Source organism: Lipotes vexillifer, unplaced genomic scaffold (genome assembly GCF_000442215.2).
Source record: "Lipotes vexillifer unplaced genomic scaffold, Lipotes_vexillifer_v1.1 scaffold765, whole genome shotgun sequence".
Classification (NCBI taxonomy): domain Eukaryota; kingdom Metazoa; phylum Chordata; class Mammalia; order Artiodactyla; family Lipotidae; genus Lipotes; species Lipotes vexillifer.
Window position 1 is genome coordinate 1,333,920 of NW_006773642.1, and position 26,199 is coordinate 1,360,118.

General features: G+C 41.0%; 2 protein-coding genes across 2 annotated transcripts in view; one reads left to right on the forward strand and one right to left on the reverse strand.

Annotated features, from left to right (window-relative positions):
• Window positions 1-9,113: 9,113 nt before the first annotated feature.
• On the reverse strand, window positions 9,114-14,032 carry LOC103071701 (protein FAM206A). The gene is made up of 6 exons (XM_007448450.1): window positions 13,934-14,032; window positions 12,756-12,807; window positions 12,020-12,149; window positions 9,803-9,879; window positions 9,654-9,723; window positions 9,114-9,560 (listed from the first exon to the last, which is right to left on the reverse strand). The coding sequence occupies exons 1-6, from the start codon at window positions 14,028-14,030 to the stop codon at window positions 9,423-9,425; spliced, it is 564 nt and encodes a 187-aa protein (XP_007448512.1). The 5' UTR covers window positions 14,031-14,032; the 3' UTR covers window positions 9,114-9,422.
• Window positions 14,033-18,622: 4,590 nt separating this feature from the next.
• ELP1 (elongator acetyltransferase complex subunit 1) overlaps window positions 18,623-26,199 on the forward strand; it is a gene marked incomplete at its 3' end in the record, with an annotated part of 34,926 nt that continues 27,349 nt past the window's right edge. Inside the window, exons 1-5 of the mRNA XM_007448451.1 lie at window positions 18,623-18,772; window positions 19,561-19,713; window positions 21,357-21,438; window positions 22,107-22,187; window positions 25,245-25,330. Coding sequence (XP_007448513.1) covers window positions 18,623-18,772; window positions 19,561-19,713; window positions 21,357-21,438; window positions 22,107-22,187; window positions 25,245-25,330 — 552 coding nt within the window. The remainder of the gene's footprint in view (window positions 18,773-19,560; window positions 19,714-21,356; window positions 21,439-22,106; window positions 22,188-25,244; window positions 25,331-26,199) is intronic.

The window sequence follows — 26,199 nt, forward strand, 5'->3', positions numbered from 1 at the left end:
TTTCAACGCTTGATTTGGATATTTTGAGTGTGTCGGCTATCTCCCACGTGGTATAATGTTGATTGTTCTCAATTAATGTCTCATTTGATTGCTATCAACTTCAACTGGTCTACCTGACTGTGGAGCATCATCCAGCGAGAAATCTCTAGCACAAAACTTCGCAAACCACTTTTGACATGTTTGATCAGTCATAGCACCTTCTCCATACACTGCACAAATTTTCTTTTTTTTTTTGCATTTCAGTTGCGTTTTTACCTTTCTTGAAATAATAAAGCATAATATGACGAAAATGTTGCCTTTTTCCTTCCATCTTCAATGTTAAAACGGCTACACAAAAATTCACCAATTTAATGTCTATTTTTAAATGCACATGGATATGACAGCTGTCATATACAATCTAACAAAATTGTTCCGAGTGAAGTTAAAGACAACTAAGCGCTACTAGAGCCATCTTACGGAAAATAACGAACGAACCTTTTGACCAACCTGATAGAAAGCAGACTGAATCAGCAATGATTATTTTATACTTCTGATGACTGCAAATACCCAAATCTCTACCAGCAATAAATTGCCTTTCATTTTCATTATGGTATCAAACACATATGTGATTTTAATTTGCCAGTTTCTCCAGTCTCAATTCAGACCTCTACATCTCCTGCCCACCAGAAGAACAAGGTAATGATGGGGGGGAAACAGAAGAAGAAAATCTCAGTGATATATGGCTGGTCCTTTCCAAATAAGTGAGCCATACCCTGGGGGGAGGGGATATAATAATAAGAGGTTATAGAATACACAGAGCACCAGACTGTACTCAAAGATTTGTGAGAATTTTTACATTAAAACAATTCTGTGCATATCATGGAGGAGAATGCAAACTCCACACACGTGTTTAAGGTAAAACAAGAGACTTCACAGGAATTCCACGCCCGCTCGAGCCTCAGCAGGCACACTCCAGGCCCTCCGCCTCGCCTTCACTCAGGTCTGTGTGTTCTCTCCTGGCGCACTCTCAGCAGTGATGTCACGTGCTCAAAACACTGCCATGTGACCCATGGTATCCTGCACAGATGACATTACCATGCTTTACCAATCAAAGCAAAAACGCAAGTTACCTGGTCATTTCCCCTAGAAGTCTCGTAAGTTGGTATCTTAGATGTTAACATGATCTGAATAGACGAGGATAAGGGAGAGCATGGGGAAGCATTATAAATTGTTAGAACCATTAGCTCTGAAGGTGATCACATTTCTTCTAAGGAATACCTATTACAGTAAATTCAAGTATTTATGGGAGGCTAATTCTCGGTTGTTTTTATTTTTATGGCTTGTAAAATGCTTTTATATCTACCTTCTCATCTAACCTTCAAAACATTCCAGTGAAGTATACAGAGGAGTATTATCCCCATTTATAACTGAGAAAATCAAGACCCAGTAAGCTTATGAGCCGATTTCCAGCCTCTCTCTTAGCTCCAAACCCACCCTTCCTATACACTGCTCGTGATGCTGGGACTGGGGGCCTGAGAAAACACCCCTCCTTGGACAGCCGTTATGCTCCAACAATAGCAGACACCAGAGGGACAGGGCAAGGCTGGACGGAGGAAGGAGAGGGAATTTGTTCCCTTGTTCGCTTGCTTTCACTCAACAGTAGCTCTGTACCCCGCAGCAGCTGTTTGTTCCAGTTTCTGTTTATTTCTGTACGCTTAGACCCAGCCTCATCCTGCCCCCTCGGCGATACCAGCATCAGCTGGCTGCCACCCCCTTCTCCGAGGTTCAAGAACCAGCTCTGCAGGGGCCTCACCTCCAAGAGTCTAAATTCTCAGAATCCCAACTCTTCCTTTTGTTTCTTCAGCCTTAGGGGTACAAGTGGCTGTCGGGTTTCAATCTCAATGTTCCTTCTCTGTGTTCCCTTTCTGCCTTCTCAGTCCTTTGGTACTTGGTTAACCAGTTCCATATATTAAACTCTCTCTGATAAAATAATAGCTGTGGTTTTTGTTTTCCTTAATGGACTCTGACTGATAAACCAGCCTTTCTGAATCAAAATCAAAACTGAACAATACACCTGAGATGTAAGAGACTGAGCAGATATACACAAGAAATAGATGACAATATATTAGAATTCTTAATGGGAACGGATAATGGAATAATGGTAATAGATAACATCTTGTGCCAACTTGGCAAGTCTTGGTAATATGATTGTGGTAAAATTTCAAGCTGGCTTTGTTTTCTACCCACCCTGTCGGTATACCTGTTTTTTTCCCAAAAAATTTTTGTTTTCCCTTAAGACGATGGTTTACCAGCCTCATCTAATTGCTGCTTTCTGAGACTCATCTGTTAGTCTTCACAATATCCAGTTTTGTAGTTTTCCTGGGCAATTTTGGGCTTTTCTTCAGGCTATTGTTTAAGGTTGTCTTAACAATTTATATAATTTCTTTATCATTTATATGCAGTTACTCATATTTCTTTATAATTTATATGTTTTAGATTTTCTAGTGCATTATAGTTGTAAAATATTTCACACTTACCAGTGCCTTATGGTTTTTAAAGTAGTTTCTGCTTCATAATTTCATTTGATCCTTACAACAGGTTATCAGAGAATAATAATATTTTGTTCACGTCTCATAACTTTTAAGGGGCAGAACTTAATTCTTCTTGGTAGTTGTCAATGTGATATTCCCTAATCTTCTGATGAGAGTGGTAGCACAAATATTATTATGATTATTTCATAGACTCAGAATTGAAACTTAACTGACATGCCTCATCAAAAACAACTGAATTCCTGCCAGAGTTGAAATTAGAATAAAAAATGAGAATTTCCTGATTTTTGGTCGGATCTTTTTTCCATTATGGAACAAAGGCCTTTTAGTTAAGACATATTATCAGGTCTTATATCTTTAACTTATGAAGCAAAATAAAAAAGTTTAAAAAAGAAAAATAAAACTTAAATATAACTTGTCAGTTTTAAGTTTCTTTATATTATAAAATAAACATATATAATGTTTACCTGAAATTTTTGAAGTGCCTTAAGAAGTAATAGTTAAATATTAAAGTTGTTTTAAGAATACTCAAAATACTTTTAGTCTATTCAATATTACTCTTCAAAACTTGGGTATGTTAATGCATGAAATGCTCTAAAACTTTAGTATAAAATCAATTTCCAGGCAATAATTTTTTCCTACCTCGTTAACAATTCATTTTATTTCAGGGGAGAGAGTCCACTAAAAACTTCGCAGGATTTAATTCATCACCTAGAGGTAGATTTTATTTCCATTTTATGCTAATACTGTAGCATAATAGTTGGTAATAGCTACTTTTCTAAATGATTTACTGTAATTGTGTGTTTACCTGTGCACACAACACATGTATACGATAGATAGTGGTAGAAAATTAGAGGACTTGCAGTAGCATTTTTTGGAGTTTTTTGATTATCTAATTGGAAAAACAAAAACCAAATATTATAGCGATAAAGTAGAATGGGCTTTGGTAGTCACTAGATGCAATATTAAGTTTCAGGTTTTCCCAAGTAGGTGAAAATATCCTATCAGCAAATGGATTTCTCTTATACTGTCCTGAATGCGAGGAAAGGTTTTTGGCTTCTTCATTATTGAATTGGATGAATGATATTGGTTAAATGAGATAACACATAAGAAAAGCATCTGTCATGGGACTGAGACCATTATAGCTTCTCAGTACATGTTAGTTTCCTTTTCTTCTTCCATATTCCTGGTGATTTAGGGCATTCAGGGAGAGACACATGCTGACACTCACCCTTCTGCCCTATGTGTCTCATGAAACTCCACATAGGCCTAGCTCTAATTCTCCTCACTTACCTAGAGGCTTAGATTGATAAGTGGATTACAAGAGTCCTTTCTTTCTTTTTTTTTTTTTTTTTTTTTTTTTTTGTTTCGGTACGTGGGCCTCTCACCAATGTGGCCTCTCCCGTTGTGGAGCACAGGCTCCGGACAGGCCCAGCGGCGATGGCTCACGGGCCCAGCCACTCCGCGGCACGTGAGATCCTCCCGGACCGGGGCACGAACCCACGCCCCCTGCATCGGCAGGCGGACTCTCAACCACTGCACCACCATGGAAGCCCACAAGAGTCCTTTCTTAATTCCCTGACTCTCATGTTAGTCTGTTTGCTTCTCTAGAACCAAGGGCATTCTTGCATTTGAAATTTGAAAATTCTATCACTTTATCAATTTTACTTATTTTCCTTTGGCATTCCCATGTGCTTTCACCTGAGCCTCTTCAGGGAAGGGATTTCAGCTTGAGAGGATGATTGTCAACAGAGTCAGCAGAATTATAGAAAATAGTTCATTTGGAATTTTCTGTAAAGTTGACTATAAGTGAGTTTTTCCCTTTTTAAAAAGTTGGAATAGAGGCTTCCCTCGTGGCTCAGTGGTTAAAAATCTGCTTGCCAATGCAGGCGGGTTCTAGCCCTGGTCTGGGAGGATCCCACATGCTGTGGAACAACTAAGCCCATGAGCCACAACTACTGAGCCTGTGCTCTAGAACCCGCGAGCCACAACTACTGAAGCCCACGAGCCTAGCGCCCATGCTCCTCAACAAGAGAAGCCACGGCAATGAGAAGCCCACATTGTTTTCCCTTTTAAAGGATAGGGAAGGATGCGAAGGACTATTTGACCTTGAGATCAGTTTATCCAATGATAGCAAGACTGTTGGAAAGAGAGTTAAATTTAACCCTGAAATTATTTGCCTCCCTGTTCTGCATCTTCATATGCTTTATCTAATTTATTGCCAAGATCTGTTGTTTTTCTTCACAAATCACTCTCAAATTTGCCCTGTTCTTTTCATTCTTCCTGCTGCCACCGGAAGCTCAGTCTTCACTTCCCTGGTATCTCTCACTCTAAAAGATTCTGTGTACCATTTAAAAATAATCATCCCGAATATTCTAAAGTATTTTTCAGTATTCTTTCCCATCATCCTCTTCTCCTCACTAAATTGTACAATGTATGGTCAATAGGGAAAAAATAATCCCCTCAAATGGCTAGTTGAAGAATGTGTATAGGTGACAAATTCAATCCTGCTGAGCTGGAAGCAGGGATGTTCTGACGCTTTTGACCTCATCTAACCCTTTTGACCCCATGTTCCAAGATTCAACACCCTCTTATAATTGGGGATATTATAAGACGAGCTTCGGATCCATCTAAAAGCCCAGGCATAATTTTTATGGCTAAGTATCAAATGTCCGTGTTCCTGCACAGTAATTGGAGGTGTCCCGGTGTAGGGGAGCCACTGCAGGGACTGATTCTGCATCAGGTCTGGGAAATCTGCTTCTGAATACTGTTAAACTCTTGTGTTTTCCTGGATACAACAAAAAACATAGAAGTTCCATGACAGACCTTTTATGTTTAGGTTTTATTTTTTAAATTCTGTATGAAAATTATCCATGAGTGTATTTCTTACCAACTATCTAGATGACATACGCCTAACGTAGTGATGTTTTTCCTTTCTACCAGGTTTTTGCTGAAGAGGGCTTGAAGCTTGCTTCAAGTGTGCAAGCTTTCTCAAAACAGGTAATGCACGTATCCTTGCCTGGTGCTGGTGGTGATGTCATAAATACCCACTTTGAGGCTATATTATTAAGGTATAAAGGTATTTAAGGTTTAAAAGATGGAATTTCATTGGAGTTGTTATAACTTCCTTATTTACATTTCAGCTGAAAGATGATGATAAGCTTATGCTTCTCCTGGAAATAAACAAGCTTGTTCCTCTGTGCCACCAGCTCCAGGCAGTAACTAAGACACCTTTGCAGAATCAAGTGTTTCTAAAGGTAAAAGGGAGGGTGGGACATTCAGGAAAGCGCTTGAGAAACTTTCACACTTCTTTTTTTATTAGGTTAGCTTCCAGCCCCTTTTTCTTCAAATAAAGTGTTCATACCCACAGAAGAACCATTTATTTCCATTTTTCCTGCCTTGACTGCAAGAACCATTTATCAGCTGCAGTTGTAACTGACCCCAGGAAGTAGTAGGTTCACCAAGTAAATTAGCTTTTTGGACATGATTAATACCATAACACGGAGCAGCTACCCTCAAATCCCAACATCACCACCTGACTAACTAGGGCGCAGACCCCTCAGAGTGAAGGGCTTCTGTTGTTTGTTTTAGGGAGTTTGAGTGCAAAAAAGTAGAGTGCAAAGAATTGCAAAGAAGGGGATTCACTGCCACTATTTGGTGCCCTTTGAGAAGCCCCTAAGCCGTCTGAAATAGAACAGGTTGATTTTCCATCCATTCTTCCTGGGGTCCATGAAATTGGCATGAGACTTGGGCAACAATCCCTGCTTCTGTGTTCTGGGACCTCAGGTCATCAAGTCAGCTCAGATGCCTTAATCTGTATACCCTTTGAGATCCCTTAGATTTCTATAATGAAGAAATTTTTACCATTTTCAAACTAAATGATAAAGTCTTTTGAAGGCCTCCTTATAAGAATTTGATTTGCTTGCTTTCTGTCACTATAGGTTGATAAGAGTATTACAAAGACAAGATGCATAATGGCTACTTTGGTCCAACTTCTCTCACTTTGCTATAAACTGCTGAAGAAGGTAAGATAATTTGTGTATCTTAAACGCACATTTAAAAAATTAGTCTAAAGGAAAATGCAAAAGAAAATAGATACTATTTAATTTTGCAATTATTTTAAGAGTAAAGTAAAGCAGAAACTAATTTTCTTAATTGTTTCCAGCTTCAAACGGAAAACAACAGAGTCTCAGTTAAAAATAAAGATTCTGTGGACGGTAAAACTTGAGAAGCTTTTGAGGTCAGATCTCTGGAACACCATGTGGCAAAGCTAACATTTTTAGAAAGAAAACGATCCTTTATATTTCAGAAATACAAACATTTTGTAAAGAAAACAAACTGAAATCTTGCTTTATTTTCTGATCATGAAACTGATTGTGAAGCTTTCTGACAACTGTAAATGCCATGGTAGTTGCTATATTTCTAATTGCAGTGTGATTTTAAATGGGACATTGCCATGAATAATGTTCCTTAAAAGTCAAACCAAATATCCCTACTGTCTTAATGACAGTTTAATCCAAAGAAGCTATTTTGAATATATGCTCACCTTTGGCACATTTGACCCTAACTTCCTATTTTTTTAAATTTAAGCTTATCATCTGGGACACTAATTTGCAGCAGAAGAGACACAGTAATCTGGGTGATACAGGGTTTTCCTTAAACCTGTGGACTCTTCTTCAATCCCTCTGTCCACTGAGTATGACTGGGCCTCCGCTGTCCCCTCTGTCACAGATCATCCATGCCAGGAGCACATTTGTTCTCTAGTAAGGGTTTCACAGAGCACAGGAAATCTGTTGTGATGCATGTCACTCTCTCCACCGAATCCTGGAGGAACTCACTAGATGGTTTTAGTTCTCGTTCTAGCTTAGCTCACCAGTCTGCCCTGAATATTAGCTGGAATCCTAAGCTTATTTTACTGGCTTAAAAAGCAGTTTTTGTACATCTCAGTAGTAACTGATGGAACAGAAGATAGAAGACAGAGAACAACTGAACTAAGCTGTTCAAAATAATTTGAGTAAGTATAAATATGTGCCTTTGGAATATTCATTAAATAAATGAATTTAGTCTTTTTAATTTTAGGGTTTAAAGCTTTTGTTTTTGTGGGGTGGGTTTTGATTGAAGGATCTGGTTATAAGTTCTGTCCTTATGGTGTAGTATAGTTAACTTTGTTTTTTGTGCTTGTATCCCAGTGCTCTGAAATTTATTTTGAAATCTCACGGGACATGTCAGTTGCCAAATGGCAGTAGCTCTGTAGGCTCCTCTGATGATCGGTATCTGGGTCAGCCATCACAGTCAATGTTCACAAGATCCTGAAGAACTACCAATTAGCTAGTCAATATTTTATTGAAGGAAACTTGAATTTACTGTAGGCCTTGGAGAGAAAATGGGATGCACTCAGCTTGGTTATGACCTTTATAAAATATTTCTCTATAAAAATCATCAAACATGATTTTTATGCCCTGAAACCAAAATACTCTTTTAAATTACAATGGAAATAATGGGAAAATGATGTGAGGTAATGTTATATGTAAAATAGATATATAATTCTTTTACTATCTTTAGTGTCTTTGTTTTATGACACCTTTGGGAACCATTTGTGCTACCTGAAATGGGAATTTGCTGGTTTGTGCTTACACTTTCAGCTCATAGCACTATTAGAGTAGATGTTTCTATAGTTACTACCTGTATCATGTCCAGTGGGTATACTTAGGGGAGAGCTAGGGTTAAAAGAAGTTTCCTTGTGAGTCAAAAATAACTTTAAAATTTTATTTACAAAATATTTTACATAACTCAAATGAGAATATTCTCTTATTTAAATGCAAGTAGGGGTAGGGAAGGGATAACACGACTTGAACAGCAAAAGATGATGGAGAACTAAAAGAATTTATACTCAAGGATAATTGTTTTATTTAAAAACAGAAATGTTTATATGTATGTATATGTTGCAGCCCTTAAGGAAAAATACCAATGTGGAAAGTCCTTTTATTTGAAATTCAATGTAAACAAGTATACAATTTTAAACCATAAATTCATAGTTTTTCATTTATTGTTTAAATGATGTGAAAGCTTTTGTTCTGTTCAAAAGCATCTGTGTCTTCAAATTCCAGGAACCTCTCGGGAACTTCTTTGCTGGTTACCCTGTAACTAGAGTGTGAGACTGAGAGACCACAAATGCACATGTTACTTCATACAGCATTATAATATTGATACATCCATGTTAGCAAAGCCCCTTTCAAAGCCTCTTCATGTGTCCCTCATTAAGAAACCAGTGTTACAGTGCTACTTTGTTCAGAGTTGAAGGCCAACCCATAGACATAGAGAAGGTACACTCTACACCCTGCCACTTCCCAGTAACCTGAGCGGGGGAGTTGGGGCAGAAGGGGTGGGACCAGACGTTTTGGTCGTGTCACACTGAAGCAGATGGGATAAGAAAGGCCGGTTGTTGTTTTTCAACTTCAAAGTGAAAATTGAGGCAAAAACAATAACCATGCCATAATATTCAAACAGAATCACATCAAAACCTAGTATTTACTAACGGGTTACAGGATGATGGGTAAATTATTTTTACTTTTCTGCCTTTTCAAATTTTCCTCAAAGTGCTTTGTTGGTTTTTAATCAGAAAAACGTCTGTCGCTTGCCAGTTGTTAGAAAGAGAAAAGCAAAAGAACAGAGTGAGTACATGGGCAGGCAGATCTGGGAGGCTGAAGACAAAATGGAATCAAGGCTTGTTATGCAAGACAAAGAAGGAAACCTAGGTCAGGTTTTAAGATCAGGCCTCCCTGCGGATGGCCGGGTGTGAAGTATGCTTCAGCATCTCTGGTTCTTCCTTAGTGCACTGACTGGTAGGCCAGGTAAGGATATGAATGCCCTGATGTTTTTACTCAATCTTAATCCTCATGAGGTCGCTGTTGTGGCATTGATGCGTTTCACCACGACTTCTTCATACTGCTTTTGTGTCAGTAACCCTTCTGTTATGCTTTTACTTTCTTCAAACTTGGGCAACACAACTGCAATGTATCCTTCGGTGGATGGCTAGAAGGGAAATAGAATATTTAATACTGTCAAATGGTAAAAGATCAGATAAAACGTGTGTGGATGGGATCTTACTTCCCCAGACTCTTTTACCTTCTGTTGAAGAAGAGATGGCTTATGGAGAATGTTTTCATTCACTTCCATCAACCGTCCTCTAACACAGCTATTTAAAGAAGATATTGCTTTGAAGAAAAATATTATCTTCTTTGTTTCTCCAAAATTGTGGTTAAAAAGTAACTTACCTAGATATGGTGTATTCTTCTCCATCAGAGCAGTAAATCTTACACAGAGGTGCAAGCTCTGTTAGAAACTGTGCCCCCTGATAATAAAAGGGAAGAAAAAATTAATTGATGTACATTTTCACTTTTCTTTGTGAGGCAGCCCTCAGAGTTACAACAGGATATATTCCTGGAATTAGTGTTTTAAATAAAAATGACTTAAGTACAGAAAAACCATTCACTTATTCAAATATTTATATATTAAATGCCTCTATGGGCTAGGCACCATCCTAGGCTCTAGGGGAAAAAGCAGACTAAGACAAATGTGATAATAGGTAGTTTAGTTACATATTAAGAATATATTTTATCTTAACTTATTATACTTTATATTTAACTGTACATGAGAAAGCTGCACATAGCCAAGTGTAAAGATTTCAAAAGGGTAGGAAAATCTCATCAATAAGCAATAATACAAAATTCAACATTATAGAGAATGACAGCAATATTGCACAGTTACTTTCATTAAGATTCCTACCTTATTTTTATATCAGAAGTTAATAGAGAAAGGAACTTCTTTATTAGGTCCATCACTAAGACTTTCTGAAGAAAGGATATTTTTCTAATTTTAAAAAAAGCAATTTGAGGAAACTTTGGAAAACAGAAAAGTTTTAAGTAGCATATAGAGTCACTTACCCATTATCCTATAACCCGCTAGCAAATACTACGCTTTGACATATGTCTGTTTGAATGTTGTGGCACGGTTATACTTTCATGTACTCCACTGTATGGATATATCTGGGGAGGTTCTGACAAATATCTATCGAGTCGGCCACCAAGTTCATGCAGGTTTTTCCCTAACATGAAAAACCGGAGCGAACTTTTTGGCCAACCCAGTACAGGGAGGCTCATGGGAAATGGATGCAAGCATGTCTCATGTGTTGCTCTTTTTTCCCAGGAATTTTTACTGCAGTGAACATCTGAGGTCAAGATGCTGTTCTTTATGGCCTCTTTCCCACTCACAACATTATTAGACAGCATTCAGGTGTTACTGCATGAGCTTCACTCCTCTGCCTGTGGGTACTTCGTTTCAAAAGACTAGTCAGTGTGACTCCCCACTTTTGGGAGGAGGGGATGGGGATTTGTCCCAGATGGTTTGTCTTCCACTGGCTCTGTGTCAGAAAGAAGTGTTTTAACCCCTTTTGGTCACCTCCCTTGGGAGAATAAATGATGGGCAGTGCTGAGATGCAATCAAAGCTTATCTACAGTGGGTTCCATGTGCAGGTCCCTCTCTGTTACTCAGTAGTAACAACAGTGTTACTATTTTGGACAAAGATTGATCACAGGAACATCACAAGCACTAACTGTTTTACTTGTAATTTGTAGACTTTTAAGAATGGTCCATGCTCTTTAAAGTCCACTTGCTTCCTGAGTGAGGAAAAATCAGTAATTATAAGGCAGGTTATTAGGGGCCTTCAGGCCTACAAAGGGGAGTATAAACAAGGGTCTTCCAGAACAGTGAGGTAATTAGCAGAAACTCTTAGTATGAACTCAGTAAATGAAGGACCTAAATCATCCACTGAAACTTTCCTTTCCAGGGGGTTTGTCAGGATAGTTTAGTAATGGTATTGAGTTGTCCTTGGTGTGATACCCTCCTTTAACAGTAAAATGTTCATCTTGCCTAGAATTGTAGAGGGCACAGGTAACATTTTCTATAACTAAACACTATGTGGAGGTAGAGGGTGTAGCTAGATGTGTATTAAATCAGCAGTGATTTAGGAATGGCAACTGATACGAAGCAAATACTGTATATTTTCTCAGATCGATTTTTTTTTCACTACCTCAGGACTTTATGTTACTTTTAAGTTCACATGTGAAAATTTATGATAAAGAGGTATTGATCATCTAAATTTTATAGAATTTGCAATACTGGCTTAAAACAGGAAGGGACAAAATATCTTGTTATATTGGTATTAGTGTTGTTCTTTCAAAGGCCCACCTTCTCCATCCTTCATCCTGGGGATGACAGGGATGGTGGCCCAGAAGGTAATATGACAGATAATATACCTTCTGAAATACCTCATTTTTTTGGCCTGAGAATTTCTTTAGAGCTTAAGTATTCTTAAAAATCATCTCTAACTGCCAGGGAAGTATGCTGAGCATACATTACTGGGTTCTAAGACTGGCTGGCTCTATCATTATTATGACAATAGAGGATTTAAGTAGAGAAATACAGGAACATACCCGCTTAAATTTCCCAGAGACTTTGTTCTGAAGCCTGCTACAGTTGGTACTGATTTGATAGGAAATGCTTTTAATTACTTTTCCACTTTGAAGAACTGGATGGGATCCTGCCAGTGTGATGACACATATTCTACGAGGAGCAAAAATTGATCCTGTATTATTGCTTGGTATGATTCTTCCTCCTATAACACCGTATTCCTACTGGCACAAGAAGAGCTGAGCTGACATTTGTTTAGTCAGCCTATCATTTCCCCCCCATTTTCCTCTGGCTACTATTGGAGCTTACCTGAAGAGAAGAATGCAGTAATAAAAATGGGGAAAATGGGACTGAATTTCCTTTCCCAAAAGGGAAGCGTACCACAGGTGTTTAGACAGCACGGAGGAGGAAGAGAGAAAAGTAAGGCATGCCGGTATGGACAGGATACCACCTGTGCTTCTACCCTAGCCCTCTCCACGGGCTTGGCCACTTCAGTGGTTAGGCACAGGCTGGTTTCTTGAGGTAGTAGCCGACTGAGGGTGTGGTCCTCCATTTGGATGTTTGGGTAAGCAAGTTTATTTCTTTAGCGTAGGCACTGAAAGACTCATTCTTGTCAACCAAACTCCTACTATAAATAATACCATCTCAGTACAGTGGAAGATAATCATTTAATGAATATTTATTCAATACAAGACCATACCAGGCTACAATGACAGAAAAAAAATTTTTTTGATCATTTAAAATTCCCAATTTGCTTACCGGTTAGAGTGTTGGAGTATACAGTGGTCCTCACAGGGTTTTCCTTTGACATCTAGAAAAAATGAATGAGTCTGATGGCTGTTGAGTCAATATTTACTATCACTGTGTAGTACTTTCTTTGGTTCATAGAGGTAGTTAACTATGAAGGCGGGACACATACATCACTGGTATCCCTTCATTACTCAAAAAGATATACCTAAAGGCTGACCATAAAGTATTTAAAGACATCTGGTCCAGATGGAATCATTCATTCAATGTTAAAATGATGATTAACTCTTTGCTCCACCTTTTTTATCCTCACTTTAAAATGAGTACAATCATTTCTATTAGAAAAAAAGTGATTAGTAATGTATTCTTTATTTAATTTAGTAGCATGGTTTGTTGGTCAATTTTAGAGAGACTTAACTCACTCTGGTTCGCCCAGGACTGTCCTGATGTTAGCGGTGAAAGTAATGGATTCCCGAAAACACCTCAATCCAGGGTTAACCGGACAGTTGGTTACACTAAGTCTGGCTAATAAAATGTATGCTATTGTAAAATATTTCAGTATTGTAAAAGATGAGTACACCTATTATCCCTAAATGAATGGGAGCAAGTTGGGTTAGAGGAGGGTCCCCAACGATACTCTCATCACTGATATTTGCTGGGTACACAAAGCTGTACAACAGGATACCTACTTCTAAGTGGCAAATGTGTAATACCAGCGACTTCCTTTAAGTAAAACTGTTAGATTCTGCTTTCTAAATGCCTCTATTCTAACCCACCCTCTCCTCTCCATCCTATGCCTCTACCTTAGTTTAGACCGCTACCATTTAAATCATTTTATGTATCGCCTCTTCTTGGAGGACTGAGCCCCTCAAATCCCTTTAGGCACTCAAAGAGATTGCAATCCAGCTCCTGCCTCCCTCGGGGATCTCACCTTAGTCCACCATCTTCCCGCAAGCAACCCACCCTCGTGAACTCGCACTGCGCTCGCCCTACCCAGAATGCACCCTGCTGTTTTCCACGTCCTTGCAAATGCCATTCCCTTGGCCTGCAGAGGAACAGAGAGATCCAGTTCCTTCTGACGTGGGGAGGAAGCGCTGCGGAAGGTGCGTGTGGCTTATGATCTCTCATCATAGTCCCTATACTGCCAGACAAATTGGGCCCAGAAGAGACTGACATCATTCTCCACTTACCCGCTTTGTACCAGCGAGTGAAGTAGCGATCCACAAGCGACGGCACCGCGGGCTCCGCAGCGGAGGCGGCCACAGGGGTCTCGGGCTCGGTAGCCATGGAGACCTTGGGTTCTGCAAACCCCGCCCCCTGGGACCTGTACTCTTCCTCCCGCTTGCCACGGAGGAAGGTGTCTTTCCGGCGTGCAGCCGAGACACGCGCTGTGCGCACGCGCGCTCCGCAGGCGCGCTGCTCCCGAGTCTCCGCAGGCTCCACCCACCGGCCCCACTTAACTGAGCTTTGGCGTCTGACGTCAAGGCGGGGATCAAATACAATAGGCTGGGAAGGAGGATGTAGGGATAGGGGGCGGTGGCCAGCGCAGCTCCACATATATCTTTGCGGGGAGAGGGAGAAGGCAGGCCGCGCCCCCTCCGCCTCACGACGTCACTCCGCCGCCGCTCGGCGTGTGTCGGGCTCTCTTCGCTTGCTAGTACATGCTTCGCAGCACGCCCCTCCGCCTGGCTTCAGCCACGACCGGAGGGGCTCGAGCGGCCTGGCGGCCCAGAGGTCCAGTGCGCGTCGTGAGAGCTCAGAAGCACGGTCAGGGAGAGGCCCGTGCGCAGCCCTGGGCGGACGCACCGCTGTTTGCGTTTCCTCAGAGCGCGACATAGGTGAGCGTTCGAGCGGCCTAGCTGGGGTGGGGGCATGGAAACGGGCCCTGTCTACCAGAGGGTGCCCTGATGAAGGGGACCCTCTAGCGCCCAACTGCTGCCTGCTGCTGGTCAGGGAGTGAAGTGCGGCTTGACCACCTCTGCCCTCCTTGAGTTCTCTTTCTGCAGATTCGCCGCCTGCTGCACCCGGGGCCATCAGAGGGCTCTGCGCGGCGCGGCAGGAGAGGGAATGATATGCTGCTCCCCCAGCCTGCACACTTACCCAGTCTTCGGATTCCTTGCAGTTGCGGACTATACCACCGACCCAAGTAATGCACCGATTAAAGCGCAACAATGCATGATAGAAGCTGACGGTAATAGAAGTTCAGGTGCTGTGCTGCGAGTCCCTTCTCGCATCTGCAACTTTTCCTTGGAGGTATTGTCCCTGTGCATCTCCATGTAACGTGGTATCTTATGTGGCCCTCTCCCCCGTTAAGCTGTGACCTCTGAGGAGGCAGTAACTGTCAGTCATCTCTTGTCCAGAACTAGCACTTAGCAAGTGCTCCGTCGGTATATGATGTAGGCCACAAACCGGATCGTAGGATTACGGTACTGTGTAAAAGGATTCAAACTGAACACTGACAGACAGGGCAGTAACCAGTGAATAGTTTACTGTGAAAGTGTGGGCAAAAGGGAAGCAGACACAGTTTCAGCTTGGAGGACAGAGAAAGTAGGAATGCCTTGTCCCCAGAGGGGAAACTAGTTTGGTGGAGAATAGCAGGTACTTCATTTAACAGGCTGCATTTGATGTGCTTTTTGAGAAATCCTTATGGTAAGAGCAGGAGGTTGAAAATGTGAGTTGAGTGTTCAGTTTAGGGAGGGTCAGGGCTGGACGTTCAGAGCTACTAAGCATATTAGTGATCTGTTTGGTACTTGTGGTCATGGGCATGATAATTAGCCAAGAGGTGGATGGATGAAGGAGCAAGGGAAGAAAATAGAGGAGTTGTTGGAAATTTCAGAGAGGATCCAGAATTGATCTGTGGTGTGGAGAGATCTTTAGCACATTTAAGGGCTGAGAAAGGATGAGTCATTTCAGGGCAGGGGAGTTGGAGATTGCAGATGTAAAAGAAAGGGTACCAATAAGCCAAGGTCCTGGGGGAGTTTGGAGGGTTCTCCTTTGCTGGTCTTGAAAAAGAGTAGGACACTTCTGAGAAGGTAAGGGAATAAGGCTGATAGGTGTGAAGTTTTAGAAAAGTTCATTTTGAGGCTGGAAGGGCTGGGGAGGAGGGAGATGAATGATGAGCTGCCCTTGTGTCACCAAGCCTAAGCTCGTACTGCTCACCACACTACAAGCCAATAATCGAGAGACGAGGTGTTGGGGCAAGGAATAACGACTTTATTCGGAAAGCCAGCAAACCAAGATGGTGGGCTCGTGCCCCCAAAGACCCATCTTGCCTGAGTTAGAATTAAGGCTTCTTTTATACTAAAAGGGGAGGGAGTAAAGTCAAACATTTCCTGGTTCCCATCAGCCTCCAGAGGGGATGTGTTAATTTCTTCCTCCCTGCAGGCATTCACAGGTGGGCCTGGTCAGGATGTTTCTTGTGAGCTAAATAAAAGTATTTTAGCTTAATGCTCATTACCTGGGTGTCAGGGTTCTGCGAGTTGGGTCATTATGTATAATTTTAGCTTATAGGCTGCATCCCTTTAGTGATTAACTTGTAATAGAATACAAAAGGTTCTTCCTTATGACACTTGGCCGGTGATTTTGAAAGCTCAGTGATTTGAGAACTCAGGCTGTTTGATATGTTTGTCAGTTAGGGTCCAGTCAGGGAAGTAGAAACCACACAGTATTTCAACAGAATTTAATACGAAGAATTGGTTAAATACCTGATGGAGGAACAAAAAGCAAAAGGGAGCAGTGAAGTAATTAAAAAAGTAAACTGCTGAAAGCAGTTACAACACTTAGCTAGGTCTGAGGATCAAAACAAGGGAAGCCATTGGGGTTATCATGACCTGGGAGGAGAGGCATTGGAAAGCTGGTGTTGATAGCTCTGGAATTCAGAGGAGGATCTCCATGTTACTAGATTTCAGGCACCTGGAGGGAGTACCTGCCTGGTTAGTGCTGGTACCTCTGGGGTGGTTGTTATCATGCTAGTCATGGGAGTGCCAGAGGCTGGGACCAAGGGCCCCTGGAAGGATGAAGGCCCATTGTTGGGGTGACATTGACTGAAACAGCAAGGTAACAGGAAAAAGGGAGTCCTCCTCAGCTCCTTCTGCCTTTGCCTTCCAAATTCTTATGCTGGGGTTCACGGACCCCAGAGCTCCACGGATTGTTGGTGAATAGAATCCAAGTTCACAGGGAGACATTTTGATGCTCTGATCATGGCAACAATCACAACCTAATTATTATTAGCTAAACTAGGTTGAAATACATCTGGTCCTCTGTCGCCTGTTTTCACCTCTTGCTGCTCTGTCCTGTGTTTACTCCCCTCTAGCCAGACATCCTCTCATCTCAAATCCACCCATCCTTTCAGATCTATGTCAGTGCTCGTCTTAATGTTATTTAAAGATGAAAGGTAATGTAATTTTTATATGCTTTCAAAAACCCAAGCTTTCTATATAGAATTAGATCTAAATAAAAAGTCTGCATGGTATAATACAGGTTCGAATAATTTCTAGAAGTTCTTGACTATAACTGTCATGAAAGCGCACAAAACCATTGTTTGCCATGATTCTCTTCCTCACTTCCACTGTGTGGGCTTGCCTTCCTCTTAACCCACATTTTATGTTGTCTCACTCATACTACACTTAACATTTTATCTGCTATGTAGTATAAGGATTAATTCATGTTTATTCTTTCATTGTCATAAGTAGGAAATGCAAGATGAGAGAATTCACCTTGGATTAAGGTGACAAGAAGGCCAGTGTGGTCTGTGTAATTGTCACCCCTAATATAAGTTAGGGACTTCCAATTACAGTATAAACCTTAAAGAGGTCTGGATATAAATATACAGCACATTAACTTTTTTTCCTCTTAGGTAATGTTATACGTTAAAACAAGTCTGATTTTGTCAGACCAAGGTAGATTTCCTATTGATCGTTCTTTTCTCAGCTTTTTTATTGCCCTGGTGAAAATCAGGCCAGGAAAGTGGAGTAATGTGAAGTAGTTATATCAGGTTATGAAGCTCCTCGAATTGTTGGTCATCGTTTTGAAGTATACTGTTGTAATTTCATAGTGTCTTCTTTTGTCCCTGAGAACAATAAATGCTTTTCTTTTTTAAAAAAATAATATTTATTTATTTACTTGGTTGTGCTGGGTCTTAGTTGTGGCACTTGGGCTCCTTAGTTGCAGCAGGCAGGCTCCTTAGTTGCGGCACATGGGCTCCTTAGTTGTGGCATGCAAACTCTTAGTTGCGACATGCATGTGGGATCTAGTTCCCTGACCAGGGATCGAACCCGGGCTCCCTGCATTGGGAGCGCAGAGTCTTAACCACTGTACCACCAGGGAAGTCTCATAACTGCTTTTCTTTATTTCTATGTTTGATTTCAATTTTAATTTTTTAATGAAGATATAGAGCCAGTTTATAAATAAATGTAGTTGGTGATATTAATTTTATTTTCTTCAACTGCCAGTATATATGTGGATTTTTATATTATTTTGTAAATCTGTCAAGTTATATCCTCATGTGCAAAATAAAATGTTTTCTCATTCATTGCATTCTTCTCAACTTTCCTTCAGAATAACTGATGTTAAATCTTTTTTGAAGAAAAAACTCTGAAGTTGAGAATCTTGCCTCTTTCAAAGAGTGAGAACGTAAAATAGATTTCACAGCCTCAATTTGTAGACCATAGATTTACACAGTTGGTTAGGTTGCTACCACTCATCTCTGTGTGGGTTCAGATTAGATCTTTTTTTTCTTGGTTATTCTAACTTCTCTGCTCCCTGAATCATTTTGCTTATATTGGAGTGTGATTTATCGCTACTAAGCTGTTTCTGTTTCTCAGAGAAATTAAAGTTTCATCAAGAGATATTTGTACTTTTCTTTCAGGAGTCGCTTCATCATGAGAAATCTAAAGTTATTTCGCAGCTTGGAGTTCAGGGATATTCAGGCTCCAGGGAAACCTCAGTGCTTCTCTCTCCGAACTGAACAGGACACAGTGCTCATTGGCTCAGAACGTGGACTGATAGAAGTAGACCCTGTCACAAGAGAGGTAAGTTATTGATGGAGGGTGCTAGCACTTGGCATGTCTCTTGACATGTCTTTTTCCAAACTTGCTTCCCCAAATAGTCTTTCCTTTAAGTCTTTCTGAATTTACGTCCCCCCCAAATGAATACTCCCTTTGCTTTATACTGATGTCATATTAGACATAACTAGTACCCTGTCTTTTAGTCTGCTTCTGTTTTAATCTAAGCTGGCAAAGCTTTGACATTGTATTTTGTGGGGTGCCCTACTTTTTACCCTTTCTACCATGTAAATACTATCTGTTAACAGTTCTCAAGTGGGAATGCAGGTGAAAATTGCCTGTAGGGCTTTTTAAATTTTTTCAGTCTCCATCTCATGCCAACTACATCAGAATCTTCACTTCTGGAGCTTGAGCGTATGTATATTGAAAAGCTCTTTAGGTTGATTCTGACACCCTCCCTTAATTATATTCTGCTACTAATGTATTTTAGGTGATTGCATTCTTAGTCCCTTTTCCCCATACTGTATACATTTTAGAAAATCCTAGTTATTAGCTTCACGTTTTATTGGATACTTTCAAAGATACCAGGCTTTTATGTTTGCTTGGCACAAAGGTCACATGAACTGTGTTTTGTGTTAACGATGGTAGTGCTGTGAAATTTCTCAAATGAAAGTTTGGGTTTTAATCTAGGAAAAAAACATTTTTGAAAGCTTTTACATTATAAAAGAAACATGAAAAAGTATTTCTGGAAGTGTGATGAATTGTTCTTGAAAGTAGATTGACTTAATTTGCTTATTTGTTTGTTTTGGTGAAAGGTGAAAAATGAAATTCCTCTGGTGGCAGAAGGCTTTCTCCCAGAGGATGGAAGTGGCTGCATTGTTGGTATTCAGGAGTTGCTGGATCACGAGTCTGTGTGTGTGGCCACAGCTTCTGGAGATGTCCTACTTTGCAATCTTAACACACACCAGGTAAGTGGAAGAGATCAGTGAGGAGGAAATCTTAGACATCCTCAAACGCCTTTTTTTGTTTCATGTCACTGGTTTTTTGTAGAAGTTTAAAATGTCAGGAGCCATAATATTTAAGCATTTTGCAAATTAAAGTCTTTGCATTATATAATTCTTTACAGAAAATTGTTGGCATGGCTTTAGCTATATTTCAGGATTCTTCTAAAACTCAGTTTTGTCTATTGCATTTATTAATTAGAACAATCAGAACATTCCAAATAAAACTTAACAAAAACCCAAATCTGGCCATTCTTGTATGGTATATCTGATCCTGAGTTGTAACCTTTATTTCTCAATTTATGAAGTCTTTGAAATGTTTATATGGCTTATGTTTTCTTTTATGAATGCTGAATAAGCCTCTCCTTGATGGCTAACTTTAAGAATCCCTGAACTACAGGTGCTAAGGTGATATGCTATCATTATGTGCACATCTTATGACTACCAGAGAAGATAGATTTCAACCATTTGCCTCCTCCTCTACTTAGCATAAGGCTTAGTTTCTGGATTTCTATCCTCACCTTCTTGACAGCTTTTTAAACTTTGTTGATTACTCCCTTAGTTGTGATCTCTTTAACGTGGATGTATCACAAGTCATATTACTAATCATAGGATAATAATAGCTGACATTTATTAAATGTTTACAGTGTGCCAGGTACTTTTTCAAGTGTTTTTCATGCAGAATTGTATTTAATCTTCACTACAACCTTATGATGTAGATTGTTGTTTTTCCGTTCTTCAAAAGAGGAAATTGAGGCACAGAGGGCTTCAATGACTAGGCTAAGGTCAAACAGTTATCAGGTGAGATTTAAACCCTGGCAGTCTAAATCTGGCACCTTTGCTTTTAACGGTTCCACTTAGTAAAACAATAAATCTTATTCTCAGTTCATGGTGAGAAATATCAAAGCCGTCAAGTATAACTTACTTAGTATTTCTCACATTTTAAAGGTATGCTTTTACTTTCAAAACATTTTGTAGAACGTCTTCCTAATTACTGAGCTCCTCCAATCCATTGGTCTCCGCCAGACGGTGCTGATCCTCCACATTTGTGGCATCACAGTGTCTGCAAGACACAATCCATATTCCTTATTGTGCCGTATAAGACCTCCCACTGTTCCCCAAATTCCTTTTTAGCCTCACCTCCCACCCCCACCATTCCTGTGTATATGTATACCTTAGGCTCTATAGTTGCAGCTGATTTTTAAGTGCTCTTTTTAACTGCACATTCCCCCCCCAGTCTCTTCCTCCTGGCCCTATTCCTACCCTTCAAAGCACCTCCTCCGAGAAGCTTTCCTGGACTGTCCTGGGCCACTTGTCAGTCTCTGTCCTGAGCCCCCACTTAATTCCCAGAGACCTCGGTTACATCCCTAACCCTGCTGTAGAGGCATCTTTTATCTCCTTAACAGGAGGAATGGAGTGGCCATAGTTACTTCCAGTCCCTATGGTCTGTATCATGACTGGTCTTTTAATACCTGTTACTGAATAAATGTTCACTGAATAATTTCACCTTTGTGTGTTTTGTTAATTGTTTTGATTAAGGTCATAGTAAATATTTACAGAGATGCTTATATTTTCATATCTCCCTTAACATTTTAAAATGTCTCTCTCAGCTGGAATGTGTCGGGAGTGTAGCCAGTGGTATCTCTGTCATGAGTTGGAGTCCTGACCAAGAGTTGGTGCTTCTTGCCACAGGTAAGCCTGTCACTACTGGTCCCTAATTCTTGACTTTTATATAACGTGACTCCTAATATCTCACAGGCTTAAGTTTTAGGGTGCTTCAGTTTCAAAAAAAACCATTTCTTGGAACAAGGATACCAACATGATAATCTATAGGGAATGTGGTGTTTTTGAGTTAAGTTTTACTTCTTAATGTATTGCTTTAAAAAGTTGCTGCCAAGGTCCATAGCTATGGTTTAAAATGTCAACAATATTTAACCTACTCTAAGAGGAAGAGTTGCTACATAAAATAAACTGATTCTAAGAACTGCTCTCCCAGTCCTATTTTTTTTTCCTTAAGTCTTTTCATTCCAGATGAGTTTCTGCAAACTAGCACCCTGATGAGGTATACATTTGAAGAGATATCTTGCTGACTAAATCGTTGAAGTTAGTGGAAGAGGGCTGTGTGGACTTTAATGTTAGCTTGACATACATAAATAGCTGAGAATAAGTACTAGGTGAATTACCCAGTCAATACTTTTTTTTAAAAATGAGAGTCAGAACATTTTGAATAAATTCTGTCTTCCCTGTTTTGACTATAAGCTCCTCCACTCCAGCTCAGTAGCTTCCAGTGCTGTAGATACTTACGGAATGGCAGATATGCTAAATGAGAACAAAATCATTCTTGTTTGTGCTCCTCCAAGGTCAACAGACCCTAATTATGATGACAAAAGAGTTTGAACCAATCATGGAACAGCAAATCCACCAGGATGATTTTGGTGAAAGTAAGTATAGCTTTGTTTGAACCATTTTGTGACTTGTCTTGCACACTGATAGCCACATCATAATAAGCCCAAAGAACTATGAAGCTTAAACCCCAACTTAATTCACTGACAGATAGCCCAATTCCTTTAGTTCATTCCAGATTTTAAAAGGCATACCTTTGGTGCCTCTCCAAGTCTGAGAGCTGGCTTTGTCAATAATTTGGGGAATAGGAATCTGTGCTTAGAATCACCCGGGTAGTTGTTGCCCAAACCCCAGGACAGGCTTAGTCAGGGGGTTTAATGGAAAGGACTGTACTAGCTAGAATAAGGAGAGCATTTCTGAGGTACAGTTTTGGGGAGAAGACAAGAGAGGCAGGATAGAGAGCTGATTTTTGTTCCTACTGATTAGACCTGAATTTTCATGGGGCCCATCATATTGTTTTCTTGCTAAGATCCAGCTGAGGTGATACGGGCATTAGGCTGTGGAAGTACTGAAGAGGAGAAGAGTGGAGATGCTTATTGAGTGTGAGAAGCTCTGGCCAACTTCAGGGCACAGGTAGCTGGCCTGATTGAGGAGGAGGATGGGGGAGATGGTATCTTAACTTTCGCTGAGGTCTAACCTCATGACTTGTCGCTCTACTAAGAAATCATTTAGAAAAATGCTACTCATTTCTTCATTCAAAAATAATTTGTTCGGAAATAATGTTCGAGTAGGTAGTGTGAACCCAGTAGTGTGTTTGGTGCTGTGGCTAATTCATCTTTTCCCTTAAGGAGTCAATAATGACAGGATGTGCAGGTATTAGGGTAGCATAAGGAGAGAAAGGGAGTAATGGGGATGGAAGGCTTCCCAGAGGAGGCCGACTTGAGCTGAGTTTTGGCTGACTTGGCGTTGGGTAGATGAGGGTTGAGGGTGGGGGAGTGGTCCAAGCAAGTGAATTAGTTCATTCCAAGGCAGGGATATTTCATAGAAGCCTTTGACACAGCATGATTTATTCAGGCAACTGTGAGTACTTCAGCATTACCTAGTGACAGGACATGGATGTGGAATGAAATAAAGGGGAGGGATTTTGATTAAGTTTGATAGGGAGTTTGGACATGAAGTTACAGGAGATTAGTCATTAAAGGTTCTGATGATGCAAGATTGATTGGTGGAGAGGGAAGAGACGAGACAGGGTGATCTGGTAGGAGGTTGCTACAGGAATCCACATGAGAGATAAAGAAGGTGGGTGTGGGACTAGAAAAGGGAAAAATGCAGGAAAATTTTGATTCTCAACGAGGATAGGAGTACATTTTTTGGAATTATGAGAAACTTTTTTGGAATATGTGTGCATGGTTCCCCTCCTGCCCTAGCTAGTTTGAGAAATATCAGTTTAGAAGGTGAAATAAATAGGCTTTGGGTATGTAAGGTGAAGAAGAAAGTTTAGTAGGACTCTAGCCAGAAGCTCAGGTGGTGGAAATAAAGATGTCAGTGTCTGAGAGGGAAGGTGGGGAAGTGCTGGTCTGTAAGGGATGGGTGATGAGTTCCTTCTTGGATTTGTTTAAGGGCCATATGGGATCACCAAGTAAAGCAGGTGAGTAGAAGGGGCTGAAGCTCAGGAGAGGCTAGAGCCGTGGACTGGGAGTCATTGGCATGTGGGGAATCTTTACAATCTTGGGATTAGATGTGCTTGCTCAGGGAGCAGGTATGGTGCTGGATCTAGGGCCCAGGGTGGGACTCTGGGGCATCCAGCTTTGAGGATCGTCATAGAGGTAGTAACCAACACATCTTTGCATGGGAAAGTGCTCTGGGCCTGGCTCATCCCACCAACTTTTTCATAAGAAATCTAATAGAGTAGATCAAAGGAGAGGGAGTCCAAGTCAGTGTCTTAGAAATGTATTTGTCAGTACAAAAAGTCACTCTGTGGAGCGGTGAATAGATACTTTTCTTCTAACCCAGGTGTCGACAAACTTGTTCTGTAAAGAGCTGGATAGTAATTGTTCTCCGCTTTCAGGCCATATGGTCTGTTGCAGCTACTCAACTCTGCTGATGTAGTGTGAAAGCGCTTAAGATAGTACATAAAGAAATGGGTATGGCTGGGTTCCAATAAAAATTTATATGTAAAAGCAAATGCAGGCTGTAGTTTGCTGATTCCATGCTATAACTCCACCACTTATCATCTGATCCCACTGGAAAAGTTGTCTTGCTTCGCTCCTTGACCCTTTCTTTATCTCTCTGTGGAAACTTTCGGATAGAAGCCCAGGGGTGTGCACCAGGATAGGCACTACTATTTGTATACAGCAGCAAGGTATGCTTTGGGATACTGCAATACTTGGGTGTGCCCAAGCAGAGCAGACAGGAAACGGTCATGCTGACCCATAATTTATAGAAATTATAAACAGCTCTGCTTCGTCAGAATCAGCATCAGTTGTAGGAGGGAAATATTGGGTCCTGGATCTGGCTGATGCTTTCAGGGGCATCTCTGTAGTACCTCTTATAGGTGGATGCCAGATCCTACCTTCAGGAAGAGGAGGCTGCATTATTTCAGCAACTGACTTTATATTTTATGTAAGATCAGCATTATAATTTAGAAAGAAGCCCAGCCTGGAAGGCAGAAGCCCTGTGTTCTAATTTTGGCCTCTGTCACTAGGGTGTGTCAGTCTCTGTGAGGGCTTGGATTCCATAATCATGGTCTCCTCCAACACTAGCAGGGACGTTGGATACATTTAGTGGATTGAACTTACGATTGGAATTTTATTCCCAGCTCTTGTCTTCTTGAGTTTTATGTTTTGTTATCTGTGGACGTATTGCATAGATTCTTCATGTTTCATTCTCCTTGTAAAGTGGGGATGGATTGCTGACTGTCATCAAGGGAATTTATATACAATGGCAGTAAAGCTCTTTCCAAAATAAGGGCATTTCAGAGTCTTCAGAATGACTTCAGTATATAATATGGAACATAGGTTTTTAAAATATTGACTGCTGGTCAATCTATTGAGAGGTCTCAGAGGACCCAACTTCATGAAGAATAGCTATGAAACTGCTTTTATTTTATTTAGCTTATTGGTTGTCTTGCATATTCTCACTCACTTGTTCTCTAGGCAAGTTCATCACTGTTGGCTGGGGCAGGAAGGAGACGCAGTTCCATGGATCAGAAGGCAGGCAAGCCGCCTTTCAGATGCAAATGGTAAGGTTGGTCTGATGCATAAAGAACCTTCTTTGGAACAAGTTCTGCTACCCACCAGGAGCTCTTAGGTATCCAGGTGTTACCAAAAGTGGGGTCCGGCTGCTCGCCCCTCTAAAGCCAATAAAGAGGCAAGTTTGGTGGAAAGGAAAGTTTGCTTTATTCCGCTGGATGCCAGCAACTGGGGGGTGGGAGGGTTGGGGGGGGCGATTTTTGTCCAAAGGCCGACTCCCCTCCCTGACAACCAGTGGGCAAGAGCTTTAAAAGGCCGAGGGGGCGCTACACGCAGAAACAGTACAGGCAGCTCTGACAGTCTTCTTGAAATTGGTCATGCGGTGGTCTGACCAGCATCATCTTGATTATTAAGTACAGTTAGTCTTTACTTCCAGGGTCGGTTTGTTCCCATTTCTTTAAGGCCAATTCTCACATATGTGGCAGCTTATGTCATGGCCACAGTCTGGTCATCATGTAGTTAATTTCTTCCACCTGGTGGCGGTTTCAGTAGCTATAAGACAGCTCACAGGATATGGCTCAGAATATTATCTGCAGCCCTTGAGGAGGAACTAAAAAGGTCCTTGACTGTGCTTAATGCCTAAACTATTATTATTTAGTCATGTTGGGCTGTTTTCCTTTGTTTCTGCATTTTCTCACTTCTCTGATTAAACTTACTGTTTGGCTAAAGTTTTTCTGCAGATAAAAGGCAGGCTGAGGGGGCTTCCCTGGTGGCGCAGTGGTTGGGAGTCCGCCTGCCGATGCAGGGGACACGGGTTCGTGCCCCGGGCCGGGAAGATCCCAAATGCTGCGGAGCGGCTGGGCCCGTGGGCCATGGCCGCTGGGCCTGCGCGTCCGGAGCCTGTGCTCCGCAACGGGAG